Source organism: Xiphophorus maculatus, chromosome 17 (genome assembly GCF_002775205.1).
Source record: "Xiphophorus maculatus strain JP 163 A chromosome 17, X_maculatus-5.0-male, whole genome shotgun sequence".
Classification (NCBI taxonomy): Eukaryota; Metazoa; Chordata; class Actinopteri; order Cyprinodontiformes; family Poeciliidae; genus Xiphophorus; species Xiphophorus maculatus.
This window is the reverse complement of record NC_036459.1, coordinates 17,635,190-17,660,198: the sequence shown is the minus strand read 5'-3', so window position 1 is coordinate 17,660,198 and position 25,009 is coordinate 17,635,190. Positions and strand designations below refer to the sequence as shown.

General features: G+C 40.2%; 2 protein-coding genes across 2 annotated transcripts in view; one reads left to right on the top strand and one right to left on the bottom strand.

Moving 5' to 3' along the window:
• The window catches only part of LOC102223489 (cyclin-dependent kinase 17), a 44,803-nt gene extending 30,622 nt beyond the window's left edge, over positions 1-14,181 (bottom strand). Inside the window, exon 1 of the mRNA XM_005808026.2 lies at positions 13,833-14,181. The gene's annotated coding sequence lies outside the window, so the exon portion shown is untranslated. The remainder of the gene's footprint in view (positions 1-13,832) is intronic.
• A 1,353-nt stretch (positions 14,182-15,534) lies between these two features.
• phyh (phytanoyl-CoA 2-hydroxylase) lies at positions 15,535-24,078 on the top strand. The gene is made up of 9 exons (XM_005808027.3): positions 15,535-15,681; positions 16,813-16,868; positions 17,112-17,222; positions 18,546-18,714; positions 20,245-20,326; positions 20,431-20,612; positions 20,693-20,842; positions 21,879-22,010; positions 23,433-24,078. Exons 1-9 carry the CDS (start codon positions 15,616-15,618, stop codon positions 23,484-23,486), a joined length of 1,002 nt encoding a protein of 333 aa, XP_005808084.1. The 5' UTR covers positions 15,535-15,615; the 3' UTR covers positions 23,487-24,078.
• Positions 24,079-25,009: the final 931 nt, after the last annotated feature.

Here is a 25,009-nt window from a genome sequence, read left to right as displayed (position 1 = left end):
TATTCAGCGCTTTAAAGCTTTTATGTCAGATTTGATTTGGATCAGTTTTGTTGTAACAACTATGTTTTTAAAACCAGCGCACATAAAAGACGACTGGCTGAACTCAAAAAGCAATCACACCACTCCTCTGCTTAAATATCTCTCCTAATATGAACTTTATACTAGAGGTCAGTTTGACATCACTGACACCAGCCACTCACCAGAGTTATGCAAATGTACAATTTATACAATTGACATTTTATTAATCAAAAAATATGTATAATGTTATTCGTTTTTATTTATTTATTTCATCAAGTTCTCGAACTCATATTAAATATTCAATAAACAACCATTATGTTGTGGAACATCAGTAAATTTAAGCCAATTCAAAAGTTCAGTAGGTCAGGTAGGCATCAACTAGAAAAAGTAAAAGGACAAAGACACAAAAATCAAGGTGATCGTTGAACACTATGGACCTTTATCAAATATTCGGCCACAAGATTAACAAACAGGGAATGGTCTTTCAATCTGTTAGACCACTTTTAGGAGCGCTAGCTGTGCTAGGTTAGCATTAGCTAAGCTCATGGTGGCAGCATGTTGGATGAGCTCTGATTTGCTGCTTTTGATTTGTTCTGTTTGTTGACTTCTGTTAATTTTTATCATCTCTGCTGGCCAGAAATTGTGTTTTTCATGACAGTCTTCAGTTAGAGGCTTCTTCAGATTTATTGCAAGACTGGCTGCAACATGCAAACTTCCTAATTTGCACTTTGAACATCTATTTGACTTGTTACTGTTTGGTTACTGTTTATATTTTAAAATGATTAAATATCTATTAATAATCGTCCTATTCTCTTTTCAGAGGGATAATAATAGCTACATGTGAAAAATGTATGGCGTTGATGTTAAAAGATCGACAGACATTTTTCACATTAAACCATAGCACAACACTGATCCGGTCATACACAGGATCAAATATTTTTATATTTCTCCCGTTCCATCTACAGCTCACCTGACTCTCCACATTGGTTTCGCAACATTTGCAAATTATGTAATCCTTCAATTGTCCACAAACCCTGACCGTTTCCTCCCACCCTCGCAGCCTGTTCACTGCCTACACTGTATGGACAGCAGAACATCAACCCATGGAATCCAAGGGACCCAGCAGAAAAAGTAAAGCTGAGCTAAAAAAGAATTTACAGAAAAAAAAACACCAAGGGAGCCCACATAGGTGGTGTAATAACAGCCAAGATAGCTGAGGGTGATGATGATGGTGCCTCAGGTTAGAATCATTCAGCCCTGTGATGTGATGATCACAGCGGTGCACACACCCTGGAGTCTCCCTGCTATACGTTGCGATCAAAGCACCACTACGTCCAACACAAAGACTTCAAACAGACTACAGGGGTCTCACCTTCCTACAGCCTAACAGCTCTGGGGCATTTAGATATTGAAATAACTGCTTTCTGCTTAGTCGAGTACAGGAACGTCTCAGAAAATGTCAATATAATCTTTCTGTTTGTCATTACAGAATCAAATTAAATAAATTCATTACTGGTGTTTGTCTACAGAGTTCCATCTAAACACATTAAGATTATACTTTTAGTGACAGAATGTGGAACTTTTGTAAAGCACGGTGAAGCAATCCTGATCAACAGGCCTAAAATGGCAGCTGGATCTTTGCCGCCGTCTTCGGCCTCCGAGCGTCCATTCCATCCAAACCCAGCTGAGTACAGTCACAAGTACGTGTTTGTGCAAAGAACATGCACAAACAGAACATCAGTGCCACTGCCCAGCGCAGTGGGCGCTTTCCACTGAAAGACCCTTTGTTTGGGTCAGGAGGAAACCAAACGAGGAGCTTCAGCATGACTGAGCCAGAGGGGTGAGCTGGAATGACCCCCACAGAAAGCCTGATGTGGTCACATCGATAGGAAAACCTTCAGCGAGACAAAGGGTGAAAACGTGTCTGTGGGTGAGAACGCGAGGGAGGAGAGGAAGAAGAACAAACGAGCAGTGTGAAAATGTTCGAGGAGAGTTCTGGAGAAGAAGTGAAAGTGAACGAAATAGAAAGTTTCTACATGATAAGCAGCGGAGTCGAGCACGTGTCGGGTTAACTCGCATCTACTGAATATGGTTGTTAAGCTTTACAGGTGTGTAATAACCTCTTCACATCTGCCTTCTTTGCATATCTGCCTTACTTTTCGGTAGCGTTTGTGTAGCTCATCATGATGCCACTGATTTTTTTCTGCAGCTCTCACACTTTGTATTCTGCACATGTGCAACACTGCAGCAGTATTTACATAACCGCTTCTCAAATAGTGCACAGTGAACCAATATAAACTTGGTCTCATGCAACGCTATGCAAACACTGTCTGCGCTGATGAAGATTTATTAAAGTGAAACTGACAGCATGACCTACTTTCTGATCAACTTAACTAATAATTATATCTTTGAAATTGATTTCCAATTAGGCCAACATATATATGTATTTATATATGTATATATATATATATATATGGTGGTCAGGTTACTGAAAAACTAAAACCCCAACCTGACTAAGGGTGGGTGTTTATTGTTAAAAATAAATTATCATGAGAAGAATTTTGATGTATCGTTGTCACAACAGATTTCAGTTAATGTTAACAATGACTGAAATGTTAGTTTTAATATTTTGTCCGCTATTTCTTAATCCTAATTTGCATCATTAGTCACAGTTGAAAAATACTGTGATAAAAATCCTAAATTCATATTGCCCACTGCTTGTCCTGACAGTGGTGAACATACACACAAACTTCAAAGATATTACAGTACTTGATGTTCCACAATTCTTCACTTTTGCTCCCACATGACAGGCTTTTCAATAAACCAACTAAATGGCATAATGGGAAGAAACTAAGGTGATGGCAAGGTTTTTTTAGATTTTTAATTAGAGATGACCAATTGTAGTCCAAACTCATTACACCGCTAAGCAGGTCACCAACACAGAGGAATCTAAAACTTCACATAAATGTGACAAATTGCATCAATATCTGTCATTATGGAAGTGTAATTTGTGGGAGGGATGGACTTCCAGTTGTTATAAACACCAGTGCCAAGTCTTGAAGTTGTTGTTGGAACACAGAAGAAGACATTGAAAAAAAACCAACAAAAAGACCAATGTGAACGACAGTTTTCCAGAAAACTGAGCTGAAAGTGTGGCTGAGGTCAGCCTCCAGGAGGAAAGCTGGTGCCATTTTACAAAGCAAAGACCCAGTTTGGGGGGGTGGGCACGTCCCACTGATCCAACTGTGGGGAGCCCTGGGGTAGACCCAGAACAGGAGGGCTTTTATGCCCCATCTGGCACTGGCATCCTCTAGGAAACCCTGGAGGGGAGGCTGCTGAGCAAATGATACAGAGAGAACCATTTTTCTAAAAGCAGTAAATTACCTCCAAACTATCATCTGTTGGGTTTACATTAATGCCTCCCAAACTTGGCATATCAAAACAGGACAAGCTGTTACGAAAACAAAGAACACAGATCAGCAGGATTAATGAAGAAGTATTACCTTCAGGTAAGAAAGTTGCAGCATTTCTCATATTCTGCACATGCAAAGAAACAAATGCACATGGTGCATCATTACAGCACCGATCTATTGTCACATGATGAAAGACCGCAGGCCGCAGAGCACAGAGAACTCAGCTGACAGGAAAGGTTTGACTGTACGCCCAGAAGCTCCGGTTGCTGCAAGAAGCAGCTGAGGCTTGAGACTGAAACAAACACACCAGAGATATACGTACAGTGTATGAGTGTGTGTGTGAGTCGGCAGGGGGAGAAGCTTGAGGTCACACCAAAGGCAACAGACTTTATTCGTCCTCCAATTACAAAAGAGAGTTTACGTGCAAGAGAGCTGATCCTCTTATCACGTCTTCACGCCGGCTATAATCACACACAGCGTTAGGAGGAGGCCGAGTGCTCAGCGGAGAGCCGGGTGCTCAGGTAACACTACGCTGTCCACATCATCAGGAAAGAAACACATTGTGGCTAAACAAACACGGCTAAAGAAAGGAATGCAAACGTTTAGTCGCTCTAGAGTGATCCATCCCGCAGCTTCGCCTCACACAGGATGTTTGCATGCGTCAGCTTACGGCTCTGATTTAAAGACCGTAGTTTAGTTTTTGTGGTTCGCTCTAGTCGACTTCTTCGCATCTACAGCAAATCAATAGTGAGCGTACGGTGTGAATGTCATTATGAATAGGGGTGCACCGATTTATCGGTGCCGATTACCTTAACTTTGGGAGATCGGTGATCGGCCGATTTTTACATGTGAAGCCGATCTTATCCACCGATGTTATCAACCTCGGCAAAGGTCTAAAAGTCAACCACTGTGCTTTTCTTTTCTCCCGTCAGAGAAGTTTGACTGATAAACCGGCTGACAAGGTCATGTCTGCACATTTACAGTCAACAGTAACTGCAATCAGTGCACCCCCAATTATTAACATTACTTTAATTAGCAAGCAAAAAGATAGATTGCTTTAGAGGGGCATTGTTATGTAAAAATTACTTTTTGAGCTTTCCATCATATTATGTTATTCCCTCATCAAGAACATAGCTGAAGTGTTGTTTTGTTTCTTTCATGCATGTTTGAGAAATCCTTTAGTCTCCATAGCAACACCTGAGTGACGCAGCTCCTAATCAGAGTTGCAGTTTCAGGCTTCTGAGCTTCTGCCTCACAGAGCCCCCCTCCCCTGTGACTCCCCCACTCAGCTCCTTCAGACTAGCCAGCAGCAATTAGCAAACACTTGGTAAAACTGCACATCACCTCAGCTCATAATACAAGCTACTTCTCAATGCTACGCTGGTGAAAATGTTGCTAAAGGCTGGATTTGAGAAAGAGCAGGAGTTTTTAAAGAGACAGAGGCCCAATTTCAAGGCATTAAGTAATTAAGTAAAATTGGTTTTAAGTCATATTTGATGTATACAGCGTAAACTAAATTCCAAAGTCAAATTAATATTTGGTTAATTAACAAAAGTTAACAGTTACTTCACTGTGCTTTAAAATGATACTATGTGCATGATTATGTTATTTGATTTCAAATAACTCAGCGTCAGCATTTTTTACCAAGCTAGTTTCAAATAACTCCAATGAAAGAAGTTAAAGTAAAACAAACCTGCTATTGTCTTGTATTATCAAGCTAACAGCAGGGCAAGCCAAGAAACTTTAATAACTGCAGTGTGTTTTTGTCCGGTTCTGTCAGGAGGAATGGACCAGAACTCCAGCAAACTATTGTGACCTAAAATGGAAAAGTTGGGTCTGATTTAACTTCAGACATCGAGGGGGACAATGTCTCTATGCAGTGTATGTAAACTTCTGGTTTCTACTGTAATTATGCAATTAAAAGATTCATCTGGAATCCAGCTGCTGACAGAGATCTGTAAGTTTTAAGCTCAAAAGGTTCCATCCAGTGACCCGGCCGGTCAGACAGTCAGACGTCAGAACCATCTTAAATATCAGTTTAACCACGGCCCTCTTTGATGGGGAAGTAGTGACTAATGGGAAAAGGCTGAGTCTGCTATTTTCAGTTTTGGTGATGTATTTACAGAAAAATAAAATCAAAACCTAAAACAAGAGTAAGCACAAGAGACAGAAAAGGAGCATTTGAAAGAAAAATAATGTAGTAAGGATTTTTATGTATTTATTATTTATTTTACAACAGCAAAGCTAGAATTTATTTGGTACTGGTCGTTTTGGAAAGTTTACCAAACCAGCCTAACTTATAGAAAAAGCATGTCTTATTCTATATATACATTGTGCCTATTTCCCCTCTAAAATATAAAACTACAATGAGGCAGTGATTAATTAAAGCTGCAGGTCAAAGACGTCAAAAAGTATAGGAGATGATAGACATGAACTCAGATCCTTCAGGAAGGCCAAATTCTTTTGTTTTGGTGTCTGGTTTGCAATAAAATCTCATTTCCAACTAAATGATGCAGTGGGTTTTTTATGGTGCTTATTAATCGCTGGGCGCATTTCTTTGTGTTACCAAAACTAGCCAAAGCAGCTGCAGCAGACCAAAATGATAAATCTGACTTCTGTGGTCTCTAGATTCTATGGTTGTCTGGGCCGTTTCTTTTTAAAGATCACCGAAGTGAACAGTGTGTTCACATTTCATGTCAAGATGGATTTTAGGAGGTCAAGGCAGTAAAACAAATAAAATAAAAAAAAACCTTACCGGTAACTACGCTAAGGGTGGTTACTGAGGAAAACATTCCACCTGTTAACCAGCCATAAGCATTTCCATCTTCTCTGACCGGTTTGTTCCCTAATTTTTGACTGTCTCCGCGTACATCAGATTACCGAGCGTTAACGAGACGTTTCCGGCCTGGTCCGTCCGCCGCTCACGTACACACGGCTAGATGAGAGCAGCATCCAGGAATGTGTGTTTTCCTGTCTACATGTGTGCCTGGTAGCTGGAAAACACCGGACGACACAATCCAGAGGAGAGAGCTGCACTCAAACAACCAAACTAAATGTATGTAATGTGACTAATGTAACATTAAAATGAACATTTCCAATTATCCCAATTTTTTTTTTTTTTAGAATAATTGGTTCCTTAAAGAAACAGCAGCTGCAGCTCTGCTTTATAACCATCACTGCTGTCATTTAGACTGTTTTATCATTTTATGTAAAAAGTCTGTTTTTTTTATCCACAAGTATACATGCACAACTTATAATTTGCACATCATTTTAAACGTATACATGTACTTTAGTTACAAAATGGATCTCTATAATATTTACCTTTAGTTTGCTGCCTGCACACTTGAATTTCCGCACTGTTAAAATAAAGAACGCTTCATTTCTATTCAGATGTGGCTTTAAACTAATAGCCAGAGTTGTCTAGAAAGCACAAGAAGTCTAACAATGTTGGCCTCGTCATTGTTCTGTTTTCTTATCATTCAGCACATCAATAAAACCTACTGATCAGACCTTGTAGAGGATTTTCTTCTGCTTTTGTAGAATAAATGCAAGTGTGAACAGTTTTTTTTATGGCCATTTCCATGGAAATAGTAAGAGTTCTTTGTGATTTCATCAAGGTGGGTAATAATTCTGACCTTAACTGAACATCTTCTGCGCCTTCAGGTCACTGCGGGGAAGCAGATTGTTCACGCATTAACGCTTGCAGTGTGAACGTAGCTTTAGCTAGTCAAATCAAAAGGTCACCCAAAGCTGACTCAATAATTCTTCATCAAGCCTGTGTAGTTAGGACGTTTTCAGGATTTGTACACAAAAAGTACACAACAGATCAATGGAGAGTTTGATTATTGAATGCTCCAACACTGCGGTGAAAAAAAAAGCCATCGTTTCCTGTGAACTTTCAATGCACTTTATTGGCTCTGATTGTAGATAACGCCTGCCTGAGAGGTGATGATTAGCCCGGCGGGAGGAGAGGCGTGGGGGGGCAGACGGGGTGAAATTACATGTTCCTTTTTGGAGCTTAAAAAAAAAAGAAACTGAGCAGGCAGAGGCAGGACCGTGAGTCGGCCGGTTCCGCCAGCTGATCTCCAGAGGAGTGGGAGATGTGCAGACCAACATGCAAGCACAGCGGACTCCAATCCAACAGCCGGCGGAATCTGCTCTGTTGTTGCAGAAAGGGGAGAAGTGGTGGAGAGAAAAGGTCTGAGCGAGGCGGGCAGATGGTGAGAGTCGTGTTGGACGGGGTGTACTTGGGAACAGGATAACGCCTACAGCTGACTGTGCTTGGCGCCGACACTCTGCTGCTTCCATCTCGTTACAGAAAGGTACCAATTATAGCTGCCGTGTCTATCTGACGCGGAAACGACTCCATCACATGAATGTTTTGTTAGTGGAGTGTTTTACAAATACAGCTACAGTCAAATTAGCAACCTGGCTGGCTAGCTTTGACTTAAAGTTTAGCTGCCAAAATGTGAGATGTGGACTTGCTCTGTGTGAGTCATTTCATACTGCTGGAAACTGGGGAACAAACAGTAACTATCAGCTTTAGAGTTCAGTTATAAGCAAAGTATGAAGTAACTATGTTACATTCAGTTATTATAAAAATGTTGTATATATCAAATATGACAAAAGATATTTTACTTCCCGATTTAAAACCTTGACATTGGGCCTCTGTTTCTGTAAGAAACTCTTGTTCTTTCTAATCCTCCACCTTCATGAAGTCATCACAAAATGGCTCCTCCATTAACCCTTTAACAATGTTTTTATCAGCGTTGCACTGAGAAATATAATGAGCTCAGCGGATGAACAGTTCCACCAGACGTTTGCTAATTGCTGCTGGCTAGTCTGGAGGAGTCCTGGAGGAGAGGTGCTCTGTGAGGTGGAAGGTAATACGCTTGGAAACTGCAGCTCCTTGAAAGTGGTGCTACATCCACCCAGGCATTTTGAATAGCTGAATGGTCACCATGGAGATTAAAGGATTTCTCAAAACAAGGCAAGACAACAAGTGTGTTTTTCACTCCTATAAAAATTTGCTATTTTCTACTTTGTTTCATTAAATATTGCATATTTAATTTATTGCTGAGCAGCTAAACAGAAAATATTTCTAACAAAATAGTTTTGTGTTTTTAATTGGTAGGACAAATAATTCCTCTTAAAGGTTTGACCAGCAAACGCTGCCATATACAGAATTTGCGAGCTTACTGCAATACAGCCACATTAAAATATCAGTCTATAATCACTCATCTACAGTTTTAAAAAATGCATTTAACATCTGGTATAAATGATCAGTGTAGTGGCCTTTTCATTTCCACTGAGATTTGGGGCTGTTTGCTCCAAATCAGTCTGACCTTTAATCATAACTTGACTTTCAGTCCATAGAACTGACTGTACTGAAGAAGGAGGTCACCTTTAAGGTAAACTGGTCGGATATTAAAATTCATTCAAGTAAATTTCATTTCAACTAATCAGCACTGTGTCATTAGATTTTAGAAATGAGCCCAATGCAGCGAGTCCTGCCAAAAGAACTGATAGTTTAGAGGTTAGGGAGAAGAAGAATTTCAAAATCCACAAAACACTTGCCATCAGCAATTATTTTGAAGGCTTTTAATTGTATCTTTTTTTTTGTTTTTTAGATATATGCTTTCAAAAAGTAGAGAAAGCTGCAAAGAATATAATTCACAAAGACAGCTTGCCTTTTCATCGTTCTTGTTTTGGAAACTCATTAAAAATTCTACAACATTCCTGGCGTCACAATGCCAGAAATAACCAACACTTGAAGCTTATCTTTAAAAGAAAATATTAATCTGAGTTAGCGACACTCACTAGCTAGCCGCAATTTAAAAGGAACACTCTGCATAGGGGGTTTCTGAGACATGTTGTCCCAGCAGTTCCCTGGTTGCATGTATAGTAGTGCAGCTTGAAAGAGCGCAATGAAATCCTAGTGATGTATTTCGAATTAATATGCTAGAGCAAGCAGATACATTTACTCTCTGCAGTGAGGGAAATGGGTTGCTGAATTAAACATCGTAAACAGGAAAAAAAACCAACAGCCTGGTTACTGTTGATCTAAGTCCCCTGTGGGACCACCAAAGGACGTTAGAGAGGCCTCAGAAAGTTGGAATGATGATGAAAAAAAAAAATCTAAAATATAGAAATATCGACTCTAATACATTTCTTTATCATAATAATGTTTTACAATTATAAAATCTGATATGTTTTAAAATATAAATCAAACACACGTATTGAAATTTGCCATGCTCATCTTTCTTATTGGCTGCCAGTCAAATTTATCAATCTGCTTTGCTTCTCAAGCTAGCATAACAAGAGCAGAACGAACAATTCTGACAAGAAAAGGACATAACAGGAGGAGCCAGACTTCAGGTGGGTTACCTGGTGTTTATAAATTAAAGCATGCTTCATCTCGCTACTGAGCCCAAGTTTAAATGAGAAACAGGAAAACCAGATTGAAAAACGTCACTGATGTAGTTTGAAGGCAGAGTAAGAAGAGTGAAACTCCAGCCGCTGAAATATTCATCTCTGTGATAAATATTTCACTGTCAAATGACACCACTTGAGTTTACAGTGCAACTTTATGAATGAGCAGCATGTTTATTTGAACGAGTAACCTTTATGAGTGTGTGTATGCGAGTATGTTTAATCCTCGTCTGCTGCTGCTCTTACGACGCCACGGCCTAATCCCGGGATTAGGAGCCGATCTCACCCCGCTCCATCCTTCGTGCAGGAAGCGTACACACACACACACACACCGGAGAACATGCTTACAAGACTTGAAGAGGGCAATTCTCCAAGGACTGACGACAGAGAACAAAGACCCATGAAGTTAGAATATGAACCTACAAATTCATACAAAACAGCACAAACAAATGCAATATGATGGGTTTTTCTACAACGGTAAACAAAGTCTGATTCTATTTGAAGTGGGAAACATTGTCTGGAATTTTGTGCAAAAGAGAAAAAAAAAAAAGACAATGTGCTCCCAACAACTGACATTCCTTGCATGACTAACATAATTTTCTCAGTGGTGTGTGTGTATGTGTGTGTGTGTTCATATAGCTACGAACGGCCGCTTGTGTGTACAAACTGGACAGAGGCAGAAAAGCCCTGGAATTAGATGGATCGCCCTCAAAAACAAGCCGACAATTAGAACCTCCAGTTTATGATGTGGGGAGGGAAACTACATGGACAGAAAGAGATCAGGTCAAAAACGTTGTTCCATTTTTGTCTCATCATACAAATAACATGTTAATATACAAGAAGAAAGCAAAGGTTTTATCATCATTATTATAGCAACAACTGGAACAATAAGAGTTAGAACAGATGTCTAAATCGTAAAAACAATTCTATTTTTGTGTTAAAAAATAATTTAAAAAAAAAGGTAATTTCCAAATGATTAACTGGTACTTTTCTGGTCTTTAAGAGCAATTTAAAGCAATAATTTTGATTTATTTTTAGGTTACTATTACTACTGAGAGAATATGAGCAGTCTGCACCTGTAGCAGACTGTAAACTCTGTTAGCATCTTCATATCAGGTTTGCACAGATTAACTAACACTGGAAGCAGAAGCTAGCAGCGAGATCTGGATATGCACTGATTGGAGATCTGTGGCCGAGTTCCACAATTTTCTTTACAAGTTTCAACAGGACATTAAAATGTGAACCAAGTGACATCTGAACTTTTTGTCCTGAGGGCCAAAATTGCCAAGTTAAAAGCAAATATGGGATTTTTTTTTTTTTTTTTTTGTTACTTATTAAATTCAAAAGTTCATGACATTGTGTCAAAAAGCTAAAACATGCTAAATTGTATTGAAGCAAACAGAATAAGTTTGATTTTGTTAGATGCAAAACATTAAAAGGGTCAGACATACGTTTCCTGTGTTTTGGGGGTTGATGAGGGGATTTAGATGAAATATATAATGTATGAGGGTCTTTCTTCAAAGAAAATGTTGATCAACTTTAACATCTGGCATGGAAATCTGAACCAGACAGCAAAAACATCTAAAATTTTGAAGACTACTGCAACACACTACAGTCAGCAGTGAGGAAAAATCTGCTCTATTTCTGCACTTCTTTTAAAGTAAAAAACACACACACTTAGTGGAAGGAACTATTTTCTGATTTTTTTTTTATATGTTCTGCTTTTAGACTAATGGGTTGTCTGAAAAGCCCAAAGACAAAAGCCACACACGCACACACAAATAACTGAAAGTGCATACACACACACACATACTCCTGTGATCAATAAAATATCGGCTCAACTAAGCATTACATAAAAACAGAGAAAGATGCTGCAAGCTTCTGGACTGGTTGCCAATAGCAACAGAGTCTCAGGCAGGCTGATGTCCAGAAGTTTGGATAGGCTCACCTTTAGACTCCAGTGTTCCAGCCATCGATACAAACACTGTTTCGTTCATCAATATGCCTCCATAATTCTAGCTTAAACATTTCAACAAGCTTACCTCAAAAACGCGTGCTGTGTTTTTACACTATAACCAAATAATAAGATAATTCAGAGCACATCACACAAAGAAAGATTGAGACTCAGTTGTTTTTCTTCCCAAAACAAGAAATCTACTCTGGGAAGATGAAATTAACAAGACTTTTTTTTTTAGCCTGATGGAGGCATTGTTGAGGGAAAAAAAGACATATCACCATCCTCCAACAACTTCCTGTTGTCTTCTTTGTTGTTTCTGACGGTAGTAACATCCTGCTGTTGATCATGTGACTCGTGTGATGCGGAAAAATCTTTACGTTGTAGTTTAGCAAAATACAGCTATTTCAATTTGGCCGTAAAACCCACCTCATCCTACTGCAAAAACTTCTTATGGTAAAACGTGAATTTTTTTTTTTTTTAATTGCCGTGTTTTCTTTAAGCATTTTATTTTTTGTGATTTCAATTTGAGCAATTATATGGTCAATGGGTACTGCGAAATATTGTCTCTGTTGGCTGGAAATCGGGCCGTTAGCATGAGACTATCATAAAGCAACAGTGTTTGGTCGGAGGCTTCTTCAGATTCGTTGGAAGATTGACTGCTACAGGAGATGCTTCTCACCTTTGATCAAACAAGTTACAACCTTTAGGATAAATAAAGTATTTTTGAATTGAAATACAGAAATATATCCATCTATATATATATATATATATCTTTAAAGGACACAGAATGAAAAAACAAACTGAAGCCTCAACCATGTCACACCAACATCGCCCTTATTTGTCCAAAAATATATCAGGAATAGAAAGTGAGACTTTATGTTCTTTCATCACAGCCAGCCGTTTCTATGTTCCCTCTATATGCTCCATAATGCAGAGGCCAATCAATACTAACGCTGCCTATGCCCCACAGACACAGAGAGGAGTAATTACTCCATCCATTGGGGGAGGAGTCAGAGAGGTGGGTATCACTACCACAACCCACAGCCTAGATCTCAATGTGGGTCAATACACACACATTCAGATCCACACAATGCAACAAAAAAAAAAACCCAACAAAACATCCTGTTGTTCCAGATGAAGGACAACGGATGTAAATGAAACTGGACATGAAAATAATAATAATAATAGCATGAAAACATCATCATCTTCATCACTCACTCCCTCATATGGACTGATGAAAGCTGTTGAGCAGAGTCGTTTCGATATCGTTCAAACACAGATTGCTCTCTGGAAAGATTTCACCCTTTTACAACATCTCAGCGTTGCCAGGGAGACCGCAGGGGTGGTGCATTCCTGATTCTGATGCATGTATCCACAAATGAGGAGGGAAAACGTGCAGAGAGCATGCCTGCTTCTAATGTGCCTTAATAAACATCGACGGGGTTTTAATGCAACAGGAGGAAGAAGTTCAGGCTCGGAGCAAAATGACTTCAGTTGGTCAAAGTGTTGTTGTTGCTGGAGGCTTACAAGTAAACACCCACTTGTGACTGGAAGCAGCCCTTGCTAGGGGGCAGCTTGCACACTTTTAAGATCCCTCCAGTTAGAAGGCATTGTGAAATAGTGCGACATTATTGTGGTAACATGCATTAAGTATAAAAACAAAATCTGTTTATCTTAAATTAGAAAGATCACTGATTACAGAAAAAAAATGGCATAAAGATGCAACCATTATCCATGTTGTTCTGGTATTAAATTTGTGCGTTTAAAACGATTTCGCTTGTAAACGTAATGTGACCAAACCAGCGGCGTCTCTGCGATAACGAGGTGAACCCAGCGCGCACAATGGCATTGCTCTGGCTGAATTGCTTCTCGGCTACAGTTTCCTCTTCGTTCTCATCCCCACGCACCACACGGCCAGTTCTTAACACTTCGTCCTTTTCCGTCGAGGCAGACGCAACGTCGCCGCGTCCACTATCGGACAGGCTGCGCGAGGACGTTTGAGCTCGGCTTACCTGAAAATGGTGAATCCTGTCCCTCCAGGAAGGACTCTCCCTGGAGCTGCCAGGGCCGGATGCCCTCCTCGGCTTGCCTTTATCCGCCCACCACGGTCAGCAGCGGCTCTTACAAAAAGGAAAAGAAAAGAAAAAAAATACAGCTCCGCTTGTGCTTTCGCGTTATGTACCAGAGGCTCCCACGGAGAGATAAATATCATCGGAAACACACATAAAGGGAGGCGTGTTTGTAAACGAGGTGTCCGAAAAATATCGTTTGTTCGGCGGCGGAGGCAGTTTAAAGACGCAGGAGGAGGACCCAACGTCGACAGACACTGGAGTGGTGCAACCGCCAGCTACAGAGTCCCACGGCGAGGTGAGACGGACTTCCGTCGACTTCTTTTCAAAATAAACCCACGCCCCTCGCTGCCTGCTGTGTTGTTTTCTGCGAGAGATTTCAAAATAAAAGCGGTTTCTGCGTTTCCTTTAAAGTGTTCACATTAAAACGCCAGTGCTACAACTAAAGCGACGAGAGCGCACAAGTTTAACTGTTAAATTCAAGGAGGAAGACGTTGGGCTAAGAAAAACAGTGGTCAGACTGAAGAATATAGATATAGTAATATTATACCTACGAGTCTAAAATGCATCACTTGGCATCAGAGCACAGAACATGTTTAGCATAAAACAAATAAAGCTTTCTTTTTGAAGCAACAAATTGTTTTTGCATTTTTAGTAGATTGTCTAAATTGTTGTGTTCATTTGACAGCTTTGGTCCCTTTGGCAAAACGTCTGGGCTCCTCCTGAATTCAACCAAAGACGATTAGATCGTTCTTAAGGTGCCCGAATTTTATTTGAAAATAAATTTAATCTTTATAGTTTATCTGTAGTTAAATCACTTTCTTTTTCAGATACCTGTAAGAGATCAGAGTGTCCTATGTGACATCCCCTTCATGAAGTGTTTCATTTAGGTCTCAGTCTTTTACAAATACAATTATAAGTCACAAAATGATTTCAAAAAGTACTTCACTACTATCAAAACTATTTGATAGTTTTTGATACTACTTCATGATGTTTGATCATATAAAAACTTGTATTGTCTGTCTAATATTGTTAATTTGATCATAAGTTTTCATTCTTGTTACTCTTTACCGCACTTCGAAAGTGGCTTGGAAGTTCATTTTGCTGTGCTGTGGCACCCCCTACTGGGCAAATTCCTTTTTACAGTTTCTCGCAGAAAATGCGCAATTTCTATTTTATTCAGTGTAGGCAAGTTATGAAAAATAGTTTGGAACAAAATCGTCAACAATTCACATTTTTGACTACTATCGCTGCTCTATAATTAGGCGTTTTTCTGTGTCCATAAAACATTGTTTTCCTTCTCAAAAACTAATAGTAAGCTGATAAAACTCACGACATGGTTGAGAAGTTGAAGTTAGCCATGCATAGCTTGTATTGGACTTTATATAAAGTCTATTTCAGCAAGATAAGTTATTTGGCACTGATCATTCATTTGGATTCATATATGTTGTTATAACTACTGCATAAAACTCATGCGTGCCTTCATGTCCCTTCCATTTGTGCTTAAGTGTTTGCCTTAAATTTGACATTCGATGTTCTAAATAAAGCTTAAAAAGTGTTTCCTAACAGCGACCTAAAGTCCACCTTTAACAACTCTGTAGGGACCGCTACGTGACGTCAGTGCGTACGTATGATGTAATTGGTGAGACCTTTCCCCCAGTGCAGCCACCATAGAGGGAACCTTTGTCTGTCGGTCTCAGAGAGAGGACAGCTGGTAGCGGGGAAGATGTCTCGGGCTGCGGAAAGACTCCGGACGGTGATCCATCATCTGGACGGAGCTACGGCTACGATCGTATCCTTTCGTTCTGTTGAGAGATCCGAATGTTCTAGAACGTGTTCCAAGAGGAGGACGTCCGGCAGGCGCGCCGAGCAGCGGCTCCTATAGCGGCTGAAACGCAGGCGGCGGCCAGGGCCAGACGTTAGCAGTTTCTGGGTGTTTTAAAAACGTCCGTCTGGTTTAAAAGAGCGCAACTGTTCGGCTGTTTTAGGAGGTTATATATATGGTAACATATATATATGTCGATATATATATATATACATTTATATATATATATCGACAGTTCTGCTGACCTGGTTCTGTTGCGTCTTTCGATACAGTTGTGGACCACAGCATATTTAGCGATCGTTCGAATTCGTCCTTAATGTTCGCCTATAGGCGAATTCGAATATTTAAACGACACGTAGCTTCCCACTTTTTTATTTGTAAAATAACATACATTTCACATTACGTAAAACTGAAGGAAGCACAATGACTATATAACACCATAGCCAAAGAAAAAAGCTGGCTAATTTTTTTGTTTTTTTAAAGTACGGGGTTCCCCAGGGCTCCATCTTATGTCCGTCTTAGTTTTATTCTCCTTTAAGAATAAAACTTATTCTTAAGTAAGAATAAGTTTAGAAAATTTAACAGACTAAATTTTCAGAAAGCCTAATATGGCCTTTTGCTGTTTTGCAGATGATATGCTCCGCTTATATGAAAGTTTCATGACTGTTATGACATGCTATATCCAGGCAGCAGACTGTATTCCGCAGTAACATATCCTGGATGACATCATCAGTTGTTGGCAAGCATAGCAAAAGCAAATACGCAGCATTTTCCTTTGTTCTTCTTTAAATCTGTTTGGCTGTACGGTTAGAAAGTCAGCCATAGAAATGTTTGCGTACGGAATACGAAGGGTGGAAGAGGGGCTTTGAACTTCCTCCTTCTCTCTCTGCTCTTTGGTCCTGCTCTGCATCCATGAAGCCTACCTTCAAACGGGGTCATGAAATGGGACATTATCCACAAAGAAATCAATGGTCCAGACAAAGTCCAAACCTCAGATTGAATTAAATACTGTTACACAACATCAAAATAGATAAGCATGTGGAAGAACCTGCCCAAACATTGTCTACCTATCTAAGTTTTTCCTTCACCGACTTTCAGAGAGCCCCCCCAACATCCGCTCAGACCCTCACCTACAGCCCCCCTCAGAAACTGAGGTAGGACGAAGCACCTTGCTGCTCTCTCATCTTTGACCCAGTTTGTTGAGTCCAGTTTCCTTTTTTGCAAGAACTGTTGCACAAAGTCCATGAGAAAGTATGATTTTTTTTCCAACCTAACATCCTGGAAACATTTCTTCGTCTTAAACACAAACAGCTCATCTGCTAACTGACTTAACAGGTGTCAGCCATTTAAAGTAGCTTTGTTTCAAATCTAATTTGTGTCACCCTGTTGTTGCACAGATACTCATTTGATACAGGCACACTGACCCCGGAGCAGCGGCTCTTCTACGAGGAAAACGGCTTCCTTCTCATCAAGAACCTGGTGTCTGAGACGGACATCGACAGGTTCAGGTACATTTGAGTTTCTAAGGTTCCAAACGTAATTAAACCCCATTTATTTATTGCATTTTCTTACATCAAACCCACACAGTTGAGCCTTTCATTTTTATGTGATGAATGAATTAAGAAAAACATTTATTGATATTGAGCCTCCACTGATTCAGTACTGCCTAGGTGTCATTACCACTGTTGGTCTGTTGCCTCTTTAAAACCCGTTCTTCGTGGACGTGCCTTCATCCGACCCTTCACCTGTCCATCCCGGTCAGATTTGTCTTCTTTTGCAGATCCTGCGCCCTTCTTCTGTTTTCCGTAACTGCTCAACTGTATGGATGGTAAAAGGCCGGATATTGCGCCTAAACAATTTGATTGGCAGTAGACCGCATTTATTGATCGTCCGTCATTGCATCGGTGAAGTTCTTATAAATTCCTTGAACAACTACCGTTTCTATCCTGCAATGACATCGTAGCAGTTGGTGAGATAGCAAACTGCAAATCGATAATTCCATGATCAAACCTTGAGGTCCAAGCCTTTTTCATCAGTTGTGGCGGAAGAACGCATACAGTGTCAACTGGACGGGGCTACGCTCGACGAACAAATATACCACGAGATTTCAGAGAAATTAGCTGCCAAATAGTGTAGATGCAACCAGGCTCCTTAGCGCTTACAATATAGACACATCCATGTAGACTGCAGCCGAACAAGATGTTAACCGGCTGGAATGAGACTTGACAACATATGCCTGTTCTTTGCAAAACAGCTAAAAGTTGGTCAGATTGGGGCGTGCCGTGGTGGCGTAGTGGTTAGCGCGACCCATATTTGGAGGCCTTGAGTCCTCGACGCGGCCGTCGCGGGTTTGACTCCCGGACCCGACGACATTTGCCGCATGTCTTCCCCCCTCTCCTTCCCTGTTTCCTGTCAGCCTACTGTCATATAAGGGACACTAGAGCCCACAAAAGACCCCTGGACGGGTAAAAAAGAAAAAAAAAAGTTGGTCAGACTGGATGGGGAAAAAACATACATTTTCTTTCTTTGCTACAAATTCTCAATCAGACTGAGGTATGAAATTTGATTAGGGACCTGAAACACTTGAAAATGCTTTCATTTAGCCACACGTCTGTACCTCTCGCTGCACATTGGACTTTCATTATTCCCAATAAGATACATAGAAGTTTGTGGTTGTAAAACAAAAAGACTATAAGTCACTCAAACTACATACTATTTATTGCTTTAAGGATAACAAATGCATTTAGTTTATTCCAGGAGTACTTCAAAGTTTATATCCTCGTCACAACCAGACGTCAGACTTGTCTAATGCGTATTTGAATCGTCTTTAGGAAGGAATTTGAACGGATCTGTCGGCAGGAAGTCAAAGTTCCGGGCCTGATCGTGATGAGGGACGTGGCGATCGCCAAGTCAGAGTTTGTTCCGGATCAGAGAGCCGTGTCCAAACTCCAGGACTTCCAGGAAGACCCCGAGCTCTTCCGTTACTGTGCCTTACCTCAGGTACGGCAACGCAAACAGACTCGGATACGGCCCTGAAGTCTGCAGTGTTCTACGTTTACAAGACGTTTTTCCAGGTGACTTGTTAGTGGTGTAACGACTGAATGGACTTTGGAACCCGGCAGCACTCAATAGCACCAGATATGACCCAGAACGTCTTACATAAACAGCCTGTGGTCACATTGTCATTATCTGCAAACAAGGCACAGGATAAACTCTGGAGTTTCATTTGGTTTTTCCTGGAATAAACTAAGGGAAATACAGGGCAGTGCAAAAATTTTGAAGTTTTTCAGACATTTTTTTTTGTTTTGTAAAAGACCTAGATACACTTGTGCATAACTGTGAATCAGAAGGAAAGAAAACATCTAAATATAAATAAACTAACAGTAATTAATGCTGCAAATAGAATAGAATTTGTGTGGCATAAACGTAACACCAAACACCTTCGCTTTCAAATATGACAGTGTCAGCATCGTGCCGAACAGGAAAAGTAGTTTGGAGTTTGGAAATAAAAACTGTTGGATCCTAATGAATCTAAACAAGTTGTGAGAATGTTGGGCTTTCAAAAATAACACTGAAAATGACTCAACACATCACAATTTTACCAGGTGGAATCATTTCAAAAGTGTATTTTACATGTTCAAAACAGAACTAAAGAGGTGAAGAAAAAGGGACTACGTTGACCTTTCAAAATAAAAGTCAGCTGGAGAAAGCGGAAATGTTTTCCGTCCCCATTTAAAGGAGCCGTCGGTTTCTGAACCTCTCAGGTTTTCAGGGAGTTTGTTGCAGAACCGAGGAGCAGAGAAACCATTTACTGCTCTAGTAGCAGGATTTTATTATCGCTCATTGTAATAAATACGTTTTTCTGTTTCCTGTTTAGACAGGAAACAATTTAAGTTGATTTAGTGAACGACTTTATGCAGTGGTTCAAATTCACACGGGTCCGAGTCCAAAGCTCAAAGATACTCCTCAAAAATCAACAACTCGGTAATTTATAGAGTAGAATTTTCTCAGACGTACTAGAGGACCTAAATATAGGTGCTGGCCTCACAAAGTAAAGTTAAAAGAAAATCATCTAAATAATTTGGAGTCTAGCTTTCTTTTCTTTGTTGCTCGGTTGCTAAAGGTAAATTAGGATTCCAGATGGGCCTTAAAGGCCCGCGCTGCTACGGTTCTGATCTAAAACAGACATTAAAGTTGGAGCTGGACAATATTAAGCTCCAAGTGGCAGACACCAAAGTTTTTAAGGAGTTTTCCTGACCTGGTCTACGTGCTCCAATGAAGGTGGAACAGCCACAGTGGAAGAAATGGATTCTCATGTGGATGAGTGTTTGTTACACCCTGAAATTATCTTTTTTTTTTTTAATAAACAGACAATCAGGATTGTCTGTGTTTCTTAAAACAAACCAACAAAACAACAACATCTGTAATATATTTTCTTGCTTTTAAAAAGTAAAATCTGCAATATCTTAGTTTGTGTTTTTTTTTTGCTTATAATCACTACTGAACCCGTCCGGTGCCTCTGTGCGGCAGATCCTGAAGTATGTGGAGTGTTTCACCGGACCCAACATCATGGCCATGCACACCATGCTGATCAACAAACCTCCTGATGCAGGTGACGCAATCCCCCCCTCCACTACCGTGCTTTAGCGTTAGCATTAGCCTAGTCTTGGCTGTACACCTCATCCTTGACAGCTGCTGCTGCTCGTGTCGTTACAGGTAAGAAGACGTCTCGCCACCCGATGCACCAGGATCTGCACTACTTCCCCTTCCGGCCGACAGACCGCATCGTCTGCGCCTGGACCGCCATGGAGCGAGTGACCAGGCAGAACGGCTGCCTCGTGGTCCTGCCCGGAACGCACAAAGGCGCCCTGCAGGAGCACGACTACCCCGACTGGGAGGTAACGCCCCCCGGAGCCGTCCTCGGAGCCCCCGCCGGGAACTTCCGCAAACACGCTTCACCGGCGCTCTGTGTCCTCAGGGCGGGGTGAACAAAATGTACCACGGCGTGCGGGACTACGACCCCGACCACCCCAGGCTGCACGTGGAGATGGAAAAGGGCGACACGGTGTTCTTCCATCCCCTCCTCATCCACGGCTCCGGCATGAACCAGACGCAGGGCTTCCGCAAGGTACCCAGTGTGTCGGGAAAGCCGGTCCGGATCGTAGAGATGCGCCCATGTTTGGGGGGCCAATTTATAGCCTCACAGAATGTTGTTCGATACGGTGCATTCACGGGTCAGAAAGAGATTGGAAATTTGAGGCTCATCAATCTGAAAACAGGTGACTTTGCAGTCCGACTAAGTACCCAACAATAAACGTAATCTGTTAATCGTTTTTAGAGGTAAGTAAAAAATATTGAGATTGTACTGCACACGGGTTTCTTATTTTGACTCCGTTTGGTTCTTTTGAAGGCAGGTGGCAGCACTTTATTCTTATATCTCAGGCTTCAAACACATGATGCATGCAGGGGCTCATTTTTTCATTCAGAACATTGTAAAACTAACTTAAATATCTGCGGATTTATTCCTACATAACAGAGTACAAACACCCCAGGGTGTTGAAAACAATTATGAATTATTATCATTTAACAATGGAAAATGTCGCGAAGACGAGACATTTCTCTTTTAACCACCGCTCTGGTTGCACTTGAAGAGTGTTTCCACACTTACCTAGTGACCCAAATCTTCTGTTAATAAAGGAATTATTTTTTCATTTATTGTTATTATTTTTTTCATTGTAGATAAATGTAAACATTACATTAAACTGGCAAAATAGTAATGAAAAAGTAATGAAAAGTAGAGATTCAGACCTGATGGATGTAACCGGGTTATTACACCTTTTTAAACTGTCAATTTTATTTTATTTTATTTATAAATCTATTTACGTATATGTTATTGATGAAGTGTGCAGGATATATACCATAAAAATGTTGTATGTAGAAAAAGCACAGAAGTAATTCTTCACTGTCTAATACTTTTGATAGCAACTCTACTTCGTCCCATTTTGGTATTGATAACCAGGACGGGTACAATCTAGAGCTGGAAAACTATTCATAGGTAAAGTTAGGACTTTTTAAAATGCAGTTAGAAACATTAGAGCAGGTTTACAATACGAAAGATGACAGTTGTTGAAATGTGTGTGTGTGTGTGTGTGTGTGTTTCCCAGGCCATCTCCTGCCACTACGCCAGCGGTGATTGCTACTACATCGACGTGAGGGGAACCACGCAGGAAAACATCGAGAACGAGGTGAAAGAGCTGGCGCAGAAGAAATACAGAATGAACGAAGTGGCCTTCAAGGTTAGCCATCCGAGCGCCACCTCTGTGTGGGTCTCATGCTTTCTCATTACTGTTTACATCTAATCTCAACCGGCCGTATGAGTCCAGTCTGACAAAACACCTGAGCTCACTCATCAGCATCAACGCCTGACTGTATTTTGACCTTGTCAGGACTGACAGCGTGATTATCTGATGTGTTATTGTTTACAAGAAAGAATAGTGCAAGAAATTAAAAACAGAAGCATTATGTGTCTGCATCATCAGCTGCATATATGCTGAGAGCATCAAGGACGTGTGTTCGGACACCTGCAGAAGACGTTTCACTGCACTGTCTGGGAATAATACTTACACTCATTGAACTATTTCATATGTTCTCATATTAAAGCAGAATTTTCGTTTTAGATCAGATGTTATCTGATAGACCAACACAAAGTAGCATCTGGTTGTGAAAAGATAAAAAAAGATCTGAAGCTTTCAAAATGTTTCAGAAATAAAAGTCTTTTCCTGTTGATACTGTAAATAAAACCCATTGTGTCCAACTGACTCCAAAAATGATTTAATTTATAACATTTTCATCTCTATGGTGAAACATGGTGATGGCAGAATCATGATGTGGGGACTTTTCATTGGCAAATTTCAAAAATGCCTGTATCCTTTTCATTGTGCCTCCCAACTCTGGACTACTATTATATGTATATATATATTATATTATATTATTTCCAAGACTGAAAAGTTTTAACTGTTTGTGTCCCATGTTCCCATGGAAACAACGTTTTAGAGGGATCCTAATTTTTTTTTGTAAAACAATTACACTTGTGTGGACAGCAAAGATGCTTCTTTTGTAAAACAAAAAAACAACCTACATATTAGCTCAACCTCTAACCTGAAACTCATCACACTTAGCAACAAAAATGTCTGGTAGTTTATTAGTTTTATAATGAAATGTGACGGAGCAGATCAAAATCAACCTCACTCCCCACATGATTGGTCATTGTCGTTTTCTGGCTGTATTTACCGCTAATGTTGTCTGGAAGCTTCATGCTAGGTCCCATACTCCATGTTTAGCGCCACTTGCAGGTCTGGAGGATGTTCAGTTTGTATTGCTTTAGCTGTATAGCCAAATGCGACAGAGACGAAGATCAAATTTAACGTCTCTCCACACAAAAGACTCCACTTTTGGCCATTCTTGTTTTCTTACTGCTTTTATCTTTAACGCCGTCTGGAGGCCGTATGCTAGCTCCCATACTCAACGCTTAGCGACACCTACGGGCCTGGAGGATGTTTGCCGGTTTTTTTTTGGTTTTTTTTGTTCTGCTTGGAAAAGCCTCAACATTGTCATTTTATCTCCGACTTTCCAGCAAAACCACAGGTGTTAACAGCAGTCAGGTGGATTGGAATATACCAGAAATAATAGTGAACAGAGTGTGTGTGTTTTCTCCATAGGATACGTGGGCCTTCAGGGGTCGCCTGGTGCAGGGAGAGAGGACTTCACTCTGAGGACTCATCGACTGCTGAAGGACAAGAGGAAAAAAAGAAGAAAAAGACTAATCTCTAGACTAAGCTCCTTCACCAAAATTGAAAGGAAAGGGATAATATTCAAACAACAGATTGTAAGCTAAGATAGATAATCATGAGTAAATGAGGAGAAATGTAATGAATGTATGAGAGGGAACCAGTGAGGTTGAAAAGAAGGTACGATGGAAACAATGAAATCAGCGTTGAAATGACTGTAGCACTTTACGCCAGCAGAGGCCTTGATCTTCCTTAGAGCATTATTGCTAACATGCTAACTGTGATTTTTTAAGGTGTTAAAGCTATTTTAAGAGTGTGTGAGAATTTTTTTTTTAAACCTTATAAACAATAAGATAATTTATGTTGACTAAGAAATTCAGCAATGACTGGAATCACTTTTGTTTTCTTCAGAATACGACTGAAACAACACTAAAGCCAACATTTACATCATTCAATCAGCTAAACATGCCAATGATTTGTTGAACTAAAGTCGTCTCATAAAGTAAGAAAATGTGTGTTTGGCTGGATTAGTTTGTTGTAAAAATGCTTCTGGCCAATAAATCTGCTACAGTGGAAAGTCTGTTCATTCCTCTTTAAAAAGTCGCACACTTGTAAGGAGAATGCATTTGTGGGCTGAGCGGCGACGGTACGGAAACCCGGAAAGGCAAAATCATTTATTTATGTATTTGTTTTTACAAAAGACCCATTTTCACGTCTGACCAAATTTTCTTTTTCTCACAACTTTAAAGGTGTCAGCAAGTAAAACAAAAACGTTTCAAAGCTTTTGGTTCACTTTTGACATGACTGAACTTTTTTTTGTCCTGGAAGTAAAAATAGTTATCTACAAAATTTGACCAACTGTGCCGACTATAAACTAACATCTTTGCCCTATTTCTGTAAAAAAAACAAAACAAATTTTCCCCTTCTGCACTAAAAGCCAAGAGAAAAAATAGAGACTTTTTTTTAAAAGTGTTCTTACAATACTTTTTTCATTTTTTCTGCCACTAGAGGAGCTGGAGTCAAACCACAGCGTTGATAGTCAAGAGCCTGGTTTCCAAGGACCGCTGTCCCAAAACGATCCATGAGGGAAAAAAATTATAATATAGATTTTTTTCTAAAAAAAAAAATGCAGATAACACTAAAACAGCAAGAAATTTTTTTTGCCAGACTTAAAAAGTATAAAAAGGAGATTTTGTTGGGCTTCCGTACAAAACAATGAAAAACTTGCCGTATCCACTGTGAAAATGCCAATTTTAAGACAAGTTTTTGCATTCAGAAGGAAAAAAAAAACGATCCACACAAAGCCCACTGTTTTCTTACACAAGGATATGAATCCAGCTTCGTTCACGGCTTTAATCGCTACCAGACTTTACGGTCTGCTCCAGTTTTTGTCTGGGCGGAGCGGCGAGTCGTCTTTGCCCAGTTTCCTTCACCGGAGACACATTTCCGATCCAATCAGATCTGTAGGCGGAAAACTACAGAGATCAATTTACTTTGCACCTCCAGTT

Excerpts from the sequence above, each read along its gene's own strand:
- phyh (XM_005808027.3), top strand. The coding sequence starts at position 15,616 with ATGTCTCGGGCTGCGGAAAGACTCCGGACGGTGATCCATCATCTGGAC. Across the intron at positions 16,869-17,111 it reads AGCCCCCCTCAGAAACTGAG|ATACTCATTTGATACAGGCA; the intron begins GTAGGACGAAGC and ends GTTGTTGCACAG. Across the intron at positions 20,843-21,878 it reads AGACGCAGGGCTTCCGCAAG|GCCATCTCCTGCCACTACGC; the intron begins GTACCCAGTGTG and ends TGTGTTTCCCAG.